This window comes from Typha angustifolia, chromosome 7 (genome assembly GCF_048772165.1).
Source record: "Typha angustifolia cultivar Huaian chromosome 7, ASM4877216v1, whole genome shotgun sequence".
Classification (NCBI taxonomy): Eukaryota; Viridiplantae; Streptophyta; class Magnoliopsida; order Poales; family Typhaceae; genus Typha; species Typha angustifolia.
The window spans coordinates 2,364,777-2,376,982 of NC_133245.1; the positions used below are offsets into that span (position 1 = coordinate 2,364,777).

Consider the following 12,206-nt stretch of genomic DNA (forward strand, 5'->3'; position numbering starts at 1 on the left):
TTAGATTAATCAAAACCACCAATCTTCGTCAGATTCATCTTCGTAGCATCTGATTCATGGACTCTGGACAACAATCGTATGTACTGTGTGACTTGATCTTGATGAAGGTTCTCTTTTAATAACTCCTCACTTTATTCGATGGATCTTAAATTTAGGAATACGCAGAGGAAGTCACAGGTTGGTAGTCAATGGATAAGGAAAGTAAAGCTTACTCTATCCGACTCCTAGTTTGACTCATTAAATAATTAGAACCTCTTTGGCCTCCTAAAAAGCTTCAACTGCACTTCAGTTGAAATCATCAAAGTTTAGTTTTCTAATGGAAAAAACATCATACATCTTGCTCTTATTATCATTCTACCCTATTTTTATTTTTAATGCTTAAAAAACTCTTTTATGTTATTTTTTAATAGACGATTATGATATTAATAAAGTAAATTAATTATAGATGCAATTGGGTAATTTTAATTAAGGTTAAGTAAAAGTAAAAGATAATCACATTTTTAAGGTCAAATGAAAAATATTTTAGATAATTATTTTTTATATTTAAAATTAATAAAAATATTTTTTATCGCTTAAACTACATATATTTAAAACTAAAGTGAAACCGTTAATATTCTGGTCTAAATTAACTGTGCCAATGTGTTTGACTTCCAAATATAGTTGAGCAGTATTTCCTTTATTTTTTAAACTTTTATAGGCTAAACTATCACATATAAAATAGGAAATAAGTTGAAAACTACTTTAAATTCAAAAGAAGAAGGCAGTAGTGTTGTTATTTAAACAAAAACCTTCTCTCCCAATACTTATTATCAAACAAAAATAATAGGCTATTTGATTAATAATATTATTAATTTTATTTTCTTCATAGGTGTAGAGGAATAAAATGATTTTTAAGGCAAAATTTAGAGTGTTTTTAATAGAAGGAGATTGACAAATTTCAGATCTGATTGACCTATTATAACAAATGAGAGGGTTAATTAAAATGGGTCAAGAGTAGCAATTCAACTGCATTCATACTTTGCTAATGCTCCTTTCCCCCTGGATCCCACCACTTACCATGATCCCTAATAAGTGGATGATAGATTCCAGCTTTATTATGAGTGGCCATGCTTGGAATCCAACAACCTTTCTGCGTTCCTTGTATGAGATGCATATTTTATCCACTAGAAGCCAAGCCAGTAGGAGAGAGAGAGAGAGCAAATTGAAGAGAGAAAAGAAAAGAACTCATGCTTTGGTAGTAAAAGGTGCACGACAAAAAGAGGCTCTTTTTGATAGCAATAGGTTAGAAAAAAGAGCAGCATGGAAATGGAATTAGCCCATAGAGAGAGAGAGAGAGAGAGAGAGAGAGAGAGAGAGAGAGAGTTCTTATCCATTCCACATTCCACTGGCTTTCCTTTTTCTTTTTCTTTTAATAGCTTTTAGTCGGCGCTACTCGTGTAAGCTCGTGTCTTGGGTCCCACCTGACCCTGACCATTAAAAGCAAACGGGTTAGGATTCTGTGAAGCAAGTTTTAGAGTGATTTCCATAAAACCTACTATCAAGATAAATGACCAATTTGAGCTTCGCTGGGCCCAAACTTGAGCCCGTTTGCTAGCTCAAACTCGGTTCGTCACACCCTACTATGAATATAGTTAGTAAGTTTATTGTTCATTATATATATGATATGCTTTGTTGATCTGTTATGATATTATTGTTATATATATCAATGTTTGCACTTGTATTTGTGAAGCACATTCGCAAATATATAAATTTTATGTAATTGAACACAAAATAGCTACAATGTAATTATGCATCAAAAGTTACATGGGAAATGTTACAGAATCATGAGCATCAACCCCCCAATCAGCAACCTTGGGCACAATTACAAGCTCAAATAACACCCTTGATGAGAAGAGAAATGTCTTTCTAAAGAAGTTGCAAGTCAAAAACTATAGTACTAAAAAACTTTTGAGGCTATTTGCTGGAGAGGCTGTTTTTGTACCTCAGGATATGGATCCTGGGACGCCACATTGCATGGCAGCAATCTTTACAGTCAAAGCGAAGCCCTTTCAAAGTAGCAATCAATGTAAAGCCATATAATCACACCCATTTCAGTTCTCAGTTCCAGGAATGCTTGCCCTTTGAACAGTTAGAATGCCATTATGGAAGTCGAAGGGCTAGTATTATTACCTCCCAGGGAAATGACCGTAGGTTGTGAATTTCAACATCTAACTGTCTAACTTGCCGTGGACAATGAACCATCATTCATAAGATCGATGCTAAGGCTGTTAAACCTTTCTCTTGAATACTGTCGAGATGCTTTCCTCCAATCAGTGCCAGCTTTCATCATTGCTAAGAACTCCTCATAACTGATACGTCCATCCTGAAGTATTTTGCCATAGCAAAATGTGTACATGAGTAAAGCTATTTGAATGGTTTTGAACAAACTAAACAACCATTATTAGAAAAAGGATAGATGGTATATACACCTTGTCTGTGTCGACTTCATGTAAAATGTTGTGTACTACTTCGATGTCTACTTGGCCAGAGTCATCAGTTAAGGCTTTTTGCAATTCATCAAATTCTATGTAGCCGCTGTCATCGATGTCAAAGAACAAGAAGGCTTTGCGCAGATGATCATCATTTGATAACCTCTGTAACTGGATAACAACAGCCAGAAACTCACCAAAATCCAAGAAACCACTGCCATCAACATCAGCCTGCATGGAGGATTTAGAGCAAAGGATCGGATGACATAGAAGTCTTAAGTGAAAGATTGGGAGCATGGGCAAGAAAAATAAATAAAAGAGAATCACATTATAGCAGCTACCCTGCAGATTTGAAAATTGAGATCTGCACTCTAAGAATACAAGTTTGGTTTTCATCTGGTTCATTATATAGAACAGTGGTCACAAACAGGTTACTGCAACAGATGACCAATAAAAATAATTTCTTTCTGCAGCCACATATAGTATGTTATGCATAGAATTAGGATTGAGGGCACCTGATAAGTGAAAACAGAAAAGAACTCAGACATTGATTGTTTCACATACTGCAGGCTAGGGTGTCTTTCTTCATTTGGTCTCTTGGATGAGGGCATCGAACTTAAGAAGTGTTTAAGATAAGTTATGAGGTCTAACTCTAAGGCACCGCATAATTAAGATGAAATCACTGCACAGTGGAAACTAACAGAACTTATTAGTAAATGGCTAAATGAGAGGTGGCGGCAATTCAGCATCGCTCTGTTCAAAAAGAAGGCCAGCAGGAAGTTTCAGGCTGCTCCACTGGCTAACCACACATCAACCTTCTAAGAGTCTCACTAAACAGGATACCTCAGTGCACAAGGCTCCACCCAAAGTAAAGAAGGGGCATTTTGAAGGTTTTACGTAGTTAAAGTGGTCAATGTGCCACAGAAAATAAATGAGGTCTATGTGGAAAATGAAAAATAGTTCAAGGGTTCTAGATATAAGTATCCCTAATTAGTAATTAGTAACATCTAGAACTTACTCCTGGCTACAAGCAATGGCTACATTTAGGAGATTCTGGGATGAAAAAAAATAAATGAAGAACAATACTTGTCAATGAATCTAAATTTCAATGCAGAAAGCTAATACTAAGTATCAGAGGATGACTACACGGTCCTCTAATTTCAAAGATGTGGAATAAATCTGGGCTGATAATCAAATGAGACTTAGATAAACTCATTATAATTTGGTACTTCTAGTGTCCAAGTCCATTTAGGGAAAAAGGTCAAGATGCAACCATAATCACTCTTAAGTAAATCCAAATTATACCAAGAAGAAGAAGACATACCGCTTCCATCAATAACTTCATCTCTGCTTCAGTCAGTTGAGAACCAACCTTTTGAAGTCCACCTCTCAGTTCTTCAAACGTAACCTTTCCATTATTATCTGTATCCATCAGTGTAAACATGTCTTTAATGATCTCTACTTGTTCAACTGATAAGTGCCTGGCAATCACCTGAAAGCACTCAAAGTGATTAGGCTTTAGCAAACATATTAATGGGGCACACCAAGGATCAACTATAAATACCAACCCCCATGGCTTTCTTTTTGAACCTATTCATCACTGAAAACTGTTTAAGCCTTATTCTGACGATATTTCCCAATGAAACATTTGGAGCTTTCTTTGCATTCTGCAGCCATGGATGCTCTACAAGAGTACCACATAGACACAGGTTACTTGTATAAGAAAAAGAAACACAGCAAACAAAGTAGTGAGAGGTACTATATTTGTTAGAAATTTAGAGTATAAACTAAACAATGTACAAGGGGCGACAGTTGGTTCAGGAGATGACCACAGCTCTGTGGAATGAGTCATCAAAAAATTTCAACATTAACGTTACCATGTCATTGCTGAATATGTTTCAGGAGATAACTACTGCTTCTCAATGCATTCAATTTTGGGCTATGGAATCTTACCTTCATGGATGAAGATTAAATTGTTATAACAAATTGTGCTGGGCATCTTGATGGGGCAAGTTACACATGCTTTTCCAAGCAAGCCAGGTCAAAATCTCAAAGAAGAAGAATAAAACATCAATCTAAAAAGCAAGCCACCAACTCATTGTTACAAGATGCGAGGCGCTAAGCCGCTTACTCAGAAATGTCTTTCACAATATAGGTTTTGGTAGAGTGATTTTGTATGAGATCACTATTTACTATTTAGACTATCAGAGTACTTGTGCAATTTTTCCACACATCTCACTTGTCTCTCTGAGCTAAAACCCACTAAGGCAAGATAATGTGTCATTGGGAGAAATGGATTCATCGGAAACCAATATCTCAAGTGCAAATTCTCCAGTAATTGGCTTTTCATCACTTTCTTTGGTGGTTGCTAAGGTACTAACATACAACCTAAATAAGGGAGATCAGGAAACTATCTAGCCTCTACCAAATCACAAACACCACCAACATTATCTGCCTAAATACAGTCAGACTTCAAGACTCCAGTGCATTAGGCCTTGTGCTGATAAGAGTACAAGACTTCCCATAGTACTGCAAAAGTTATGCACCTTCAGATTGGATACTGCAATTTTGTATGAACCAATGAGTTTCATCTGAGACAAATAAGCTCCATTGAGTGAATGATCATTATGTGGTATAAATGACACCCAATAATAAGATTCAATGATGGGCGGCATTCAGTCAAAAAAAGTTTTGCTATTTGCTGACACTCATATGAAACATCAATTTAACATGGAATATTCTATTAATTTGATAAATCAAAGAACTTCTAACTAACATGTAATGGAGCACAAACTTGCAATAGCATTTCCTGATCACAATGCCAATTGATTAACTCACCAAGAACCTGCTGAGCAGTCAAGCGCTTCTTTGGGTCTGGCTCCAGCATCTGCTGAATAAGACTCTTAGCATTCTCTGAAATTTGTGGCCATGGATCCCGTTGGAAATCTAGGACTCCTCGTAGAATAGCCCGGGCAACCCCATGCTCCGTCTCTACAATAATTTTACAAAGAAAAGAATCAAAGATCAAACAGAGCTTAGTATAACTCAAGAAACCACAAGGAACTCAAAAGGAACTAATGCAAACATGAGCACACCAGCCCAGAATGGTGGAACCCCGCAAAGCAAAATGTAAAGAATCACCCCGGCACTCCAGATATCCACCTCCTGGCCGTAATTCTTCTTCAGCACCTCTGGCGCCATGTAATAAGGACTCCCCACAATCTCCGAGAAACTCTCCCCTGCTCAATGAGAAAAACATAACATGCCTTCTTTGACATTTCTCCTAATTTACACCAAATTAGAACTCTAGTTAATTTAAACCTTTTCCAATTTGACAACTACTAACTTGGGGCTACTTTAAAATCAAAATCAACCAGACTATCTACTTTCACAGCGGTACTAATCCCCTTGTCAACAACAACAACAATAACAACAAGTTGAATTTAGAGACAATCTAACATAGTATAACAACAACAATACCAACCAGGCTGGAAGAAGACGGAGAGCCCGAAATCAATGGCCTTGAGTGGCGAATTCTCCTTCTTGTTCGCGAACAAGAAATTCTCTGGCTTGAGATCCCTATGAATCACTCCGTTATCGTGGCACATCCTTACCACATCCGCGATGGTCCTCGCTACTGCGGCCGCCGCCCTTTCGCTGTAATGCCCCTTTGCGATAATCCGGTCGAAGAGCTCACCGCCCTCGCAGAGCTCCATGACGAGGTGGACGGCGTCGGCGTCCTCGTAGGCGGCCTTGAGGCGGACAACGTTGGGGTGTGCGGGAAGCGACGACATGATGGCGACCTCGCGGCGGACGTCCTCGATGTCGACGGCGGTGACGAGCTTGCGCTTGGAAATGGACTTGCAGGCTAGGCTTTCCCGGGTCTCCTTGTCGATGCACAGGTACGTGACCCCGAACTCCCCCCGGCCGAGCTCGCGGCCGAGGAAGTACTTGTCGGAGAGGCGGATGCGGCGGTCGCCGCCCTGTGGGATTACATCTTTGAGGACCTCGTGGTGATCCGTCCTCTTCCTATTCCTATCCTGCGCCGGCGAAGGAGGCGATGGTGGATCGCCGGAACTTGCTTTGTAGCATCCACAGGCGTTGCCCATCAGAGATTGAGCTCGGCCTTGCTATCTCTGTGCCTCTATAAATCTCTAGCTTGGCAGGTGTTTGAAGAAATGTCTCGGCGGGTGGACTTGGTCGTTGCAATGGGATTCTTGGGAGGCCAAGTCCACGGATCGATAGCCTGGAGGAAGAAGTCCTCGAGTTTCTTCTTGTGTTTAATATTATTAAGCAATCGGCTGCAGCGTTTACGCTTTCCATGGAGAAGAGAAAGGGGGGAGGGATGGCGTGGGAAATGGAGGGAAGTTTCTACTTGAAGGAGTTGAGATTATATATATATATATATATATATATATATATATATATATATATATATATATATATATATAATATATGAGCTTAATTAATGCATCGAATTCAATATCTCTGCTCAGATATTTATATTTATATTCTAATAAAAAATTTAGACGTTTTCTAAACCATAAAGGAGTTGTAGTTGTTTTGTTTTGTGTTGTTTTTTACTTTGTCCATAAGTACACTCGGGCATCAATATCATTATTTAACAATTGTATGGAAATGTGGATTACTAAGGTTGACCTTAGATTTTTAATTTGATATGAATTTGCCTTTCAATTATCACAAGTCACATTCCATAGTTTAGATGTACCAAGTTACCAACCACATCCAACCCGGCAAATATAATCATTACTCTTGCTTGTTAATCTTCTCGTTTCATAATTCATTGTTTATTCTTTAAGTATTTATAAGCTCAGAGATTATATATGAGTCAATCCTCTTTAAATACAGAGTCACTTAGATCCGTCAAACTGTCTAATCTAGACTTCAAACCATATAAGTCGTTGAACAATTGTTCTAAACTAAACGATATCGAAATCTGTTTCAAATGTTAAGTTATTGAGCTACTCTCCTAAGCCGATCACTGAACCATCAAATGATTTTCTTTATATAACTATATAATGTTAGAATCAATCTCATAATCTTCTTAGCAACGAAGAAAAGTACCTCCGTACCGATTCCATTAAAGTTGATTGGTACTAAAATTTAGCTGCCTATACAAAGTGTAAAGCAAGGATGCGTTTCACACTTTATTTATTATTATCTAGGAATAAGTTCCCATGCAACCTCGTGAATAACTTTATTCGGACTACGTAGGACCTTTTTGACTAAGGGCAAAATTATAAAGTTTCTTTATAAAACAATATCTAATTATATTTTGGTTATATAAAATGTAAATCATGGAATTTTTATTGGGATTAACCAAAATTTTATATGTACGAATAATTAATAAATAGAATAATACTCATCTCTATAAATTGTATTAAAAAATTATGTAATTAAATCTCTGAGAGATAGTAACTTTGTTTTAGAAAACTTATAATTAATTGGTTGGCATTGATCCATTTGTAAATATTTTCATCTAATTTATCTCATATATTTGAGTGGTGGCCAAATATTCTAGTTTTTTCTTTATCAAGATCTCAAGGAGATTTTTCATATCAATATATTGACGACTTTTTCTTCAAAAGGTAGAAAATATATTTAATTATCACCAATTTCCATTTGATCGGCTATAATTAAAACAATATGTAAGAGTATTAGTAATTAAAACCTTTAATATGCTCAAGACGAAATAAATAAACAACCTAGTGTTATCTGCGTGTATTTAATCAAAATAATTAAATGACAGTTATAAAGTAGTTTTCTGTTCTCATTATCTTTTTAATCTTAATATGATCGCTTACTTTTCTAAAGCTGACAGCCTAATTAAAAACTAATTAATATATGGGCCCCACACTTGGCCTCAAAATTCTACAGGCAGAGAGAACGTGGATCGTGGTTAAAAATTAAAAAGAGACGGAACGAGATTATTAATAATTAATAATTAATTAATTAATTAATTATCAGATACGCTTCTAATACCGCTATTTAGTTTTTAAAAGAAGTAGCAAACCTGGATCCAAATACCACGGCAGCGAATAAGGGAAGAAAATTATTTGGCCGTTAGCGATGGCTTAGTTTAATGAATTTACTCGACGGTGCTATTAGTTTACAGTAATATCTTGATGACGTTTAGTTCAAAGCAATAGCTTAGTGATGTAAACGGTTTGAAGTTTAAAATTAGATGACTCAGTATATTGTTTAAAAGTTTGATAAGGTTATAGTGCATTTGTATTCAAAAAGGGTTTGATTCTTTGTCCAGTTCATATCTAGTTTTAAGGTTCTTAAATGATAAAAGAAAAAGCAGCATATATTCCAAACGAATCCGAGAGGCCAAAAGCAAAGCATCCGAAACCCGCACCAAGTAGTAACTTACAAAGAGAGCATCCCATTCTAACCCTTCGTTTCTTTATATATATATTGCATCGATCCCGTCTTTGTCGGAAAGAGAGGTGAAGAGAGAATAGAGAACAAAGAGAAGAGAGAATCAGTAAAACAGAAAAAAAAAAAAATGGGCTCCTTCTTCTCCACCCCCGCAGCCTCCCGCTCCGACGAGGGTGAATCAGCCGTCATCGCGATCCATTCCGCCGATCGCTTCAATGAGCAATTCCAAGCCAGCAAGGATTCCAACAAGCTGGTACGATCCGATCTCCTCTTTTCCCCGATCTAGGGTTTCGCTTGTTTCTCTTCTGATCGGTTTTTTTTCGAAATCGAAGATGGTTATCGACTTCTCGGCGTCGTGGTGCGGGCCGTGCCGCTTCATTGAGCCAGCGTTTAAGGCCCTGGCCGCCAAATTCACCGACGCGGTCTTCGTCAAGATCGATGTGGATGAACTCTCGGTAAACGATCTCTAATCCCTTCTCTTCTCCTTCTTGTTAGGGTTATGGTTAGGCTTTTGATTCGCGGTGATTTGGCAGGAGGTGTCGAGGAAGTGGAGGGTGGAAGCCATGCCGACATTTGTGCTTGTGAAAGGAGGGCAAGAGGTGAGCAGGGTGGTCGGGGCGAAGAAGGACGAGCTCGAGAGGAAGATTCACATGTTCTCCACTTAGATCTTGCTATTGTTGAGATTATTATCTCAAACTAAGATAAGTGCGATAGCTTTGTGGCATTAAGCATCTTTGATTTTGAACCTGGTACTATTTAGATTTCACTTATGTGGGAAGATTACCCTTCGTTTAGAGCATTATACTATTGCAAAAATCTCTTTTTCCCTGTGACTCTATTGTGCGAAAATAAGCATTTTACAGGAAAGAGACACACTTTCAACCAAATCTGGATAGAATCTTAGTTGATTTCAGGTCGTAAACGTTGCTGTTTGAATATAAACAGAGTTGAGCTCCGAATTCAATTCAATTGTTGTTAAAAAAATATTAACATAACTATTCTGATTGATTTTACTATCTAATTATTCAAGTCTGAATGGGTGTTTCATCCATTTGGGTTGAGAAAAAAAATAAATAATCTTGTTGGAGTTTAGGATTATAAGTTTGGTTTAAGATAATTAAGAAAGTCGTCAGCAGTTTGTTCGTGTGGGAATTCTTTGCAAATCGTATCAGTGGGTGGAAAAAATTCTTGGTCTATCATTTGGTCATTGCTTAAATATACTAGTCTTTTCCAATATATTCATATCCACTACAACGTCTATTATGTGGTCATTGGTGACGATGCTCAATATGGTTATGATGCCGCCGAGCGTAGTGCGTATTCTTTTTATATTTTAAATAAGACTTTGGGCGCATATAATAATTATACTTTCATAATATTGTCAGCTAAGTTTGGCGTTTGTCAGCGAGATTCTTCATTTCCTTCGACCTTGTGAAAAGTCTTGATGGAATCGAATTCCACCGTCTTCGTTTCCTTCTACCTTGTGAAAAGTCTCGATGGAATCGAATTCCACCGTTCTCACAAATCTATTTGAGAGATATGGTGATGGTTGCACGCACTAATTCAAGGAACAGGCATAGTATTACATTTATTTAAATAGAGAATGTGTTGATCCAATTGGAAGGAGACAAATAGGAGGTTTTTGATTTTATTTCCTTTTCTTCTTCTTTTTTTTCCTTCTTAGAACAACCGAAAAGTTGTCAAGTGTGCTTGGAGTGTATTGGGGAGGATCAAATGCAATTGATAGTCATGGATAGGGTTTGGCAAAAATTAACCCAACACGATAATTCAGCTCATAATCGAGTTTGAGTTTAGTCTAATCAGATTTGAGTCGTAAACGGGTCAATCCGCCTAACCTAATTAATAATCGATTCGCATTCGAGTTTATATCCTTGACTTGTGTTGACCCATGTTGATCCGTTTGATCCGTTTAAATATACGAGTCGAGTCAGGACGGGTCAACTGGCCAACTCAATATATATAACCTAACCCTAACCCTAACTCACTCACACCTCACACTCTCCAAACACCACCACTCCTAGTCTCCCACATCATATTTCATCTTCTACCTCTCTGGCTCTCCCAAACGACCATTGCTTGCAACACTGGCCTCGAACAGTTTATGCTGGCCTCAGCTCCTCATCTAATCTCCCACTCCCTCTTTTAGTCTCTTGTGCCGTCGCCACCACTGATCCACTCCTAGGGTTTTCAGAGGTCCTATTGTCGTTGAACTCCATCTATCTTCCCCTCTTCGAGCCGATGACATGGATCCCTCTGGTCCTCTTGACCTCCCTCTGTTGGAGAGTTTCGAGAAGAGGGTCGAACTCATGAGGCGAAGTCGTCGTGACTCGTGAGGCCTTGCTAAGCCACTCCTAGGGCACTGTTGTCCTCAAGGAGCTAATCCAGAATGCCAACGACACCGGTAGCAATAGGGTCTGCCTCTGCCTCAATCGTCGCACACACGTGTTCGATTCCTTGATCTAGCCCAATCTTGCCTAGTGGTAGGGCTCTGCTTCTGTCGTTTACAACGACTAAGTCACCATCGAGGCATTGGTGATGGATTCAGCATTGGATTCGATGCTGGTGGTGGGTGGTGGGTGGTGAAACGAGGGAGATAGAACTCCAAGGCCCTAGGGTCTATGATGGTGCTTGTGATAGATTCGGTGGGGGTGAACAACGACAATCTCATTTTTAAAATTATTTTATTATTTTGTATAAATATTATCTTGTTGTGAGTTCATCTTTTGTTTTTGTGTGCCTGTGTTATTTTATATTTTGAAACATAAATGATATATTTGTGTTGTATAAATTATTAATCGGATTGATTATGTCAGATTGACATGTTAATTCGACACGACCCGTTTATTAAATGAGTTACACGGGTCGTGTCGGATTATATGTTTAATAAACGGATCGTATTAGTAGATAATGCAAGCATTTAATAATATGATCATGTTCGGTGTTAAAATAAAATTGATCCAATCCAAACCTAGCTAACCTGATCCAATTGCCACCCCCAATCATGAAGGAGGTATCAGTGCTGCCGCCGATAACAGTAGTAATCAATTATAATTAACTATAAACAAAGTCGGAACACCCATATCAATGATCAAGGCTAATAAAAGCAAGGAGTAAGCTTATGTGCAGTCGTCTTTCTTTCATTATTTTTTTTAATATATTATGATTCCGTAGGCTATTCAATCTCATCACAGACAAAATTAATCTCATGACTTCTATCAATCATCAACTAGCAGGGCTTAATTATTAGGATGATCTGCCAAACCTTACCAACTGTTGATGGTCTCAAATAAAAATATGTTAAAGAAAAAGGTA

The 12,206-nt window shown here is 37.8% G+C and overlaps 2 protein-coding genes across 2 annotated transcripts; one reads left to right on the forward strand and one right to left on the reverse strand.

Annotated features, from left to right (window-relative positions):
* Positions 1-1,749: 1,749 nt before the first annotated feature.
* Positions 1,750-6,821, reverse strand: LOC140763945 (calcium-dependent protein kinase 10-like). The gene is made up of 7 exons (XM_073102335.1): positions 5,953-6,821; positions 5,564-5,707; positions 5,307-5,459; positions 4,037-4,152; positions 3,793-3,960; positions 2,469-2,699; positions 1,750-2,362 (listed from the first exon to the last, which is right to left on the reverse strand). The coding sequence occupies exons 1-7, from the start codon at positions 6,575-6,577 to the stop codon at positions 2,216-2,218; spliced, it is 1,584 nt and encodes a 527-aa protein (XP_072958436.1). The 5' UTR covers positions 6,578-6,821; the 3' UTR covers positions 1,750-2,215.
* A 2,106-nt stretch (positions 6,822-8,927) lies between these two features.
* On the forward strand, positions 8,928-9,706 carry LOC140762536 (thioredoxin H2-2). The gene is made up of 3 exons (XM_073100408.1): positions 8,928-9,126; positions 9,206-9,328; positions 9,407-9,706. The coding sequence occupies exons 1-3, from the start codon at positions 9,001-9,003 to the stop codon at positions 9,536-9,538; spliced, it is 381 nt and encodes a 126-aa protein (XP_072956509.1). The 5' UTR covers positions 8,928-9,000; the 3' UTR covers positions 9,539-9,706.
* The last annotated feature ends 2,500 nt before the right edge of the window (positions 9,707-12,206 follow it).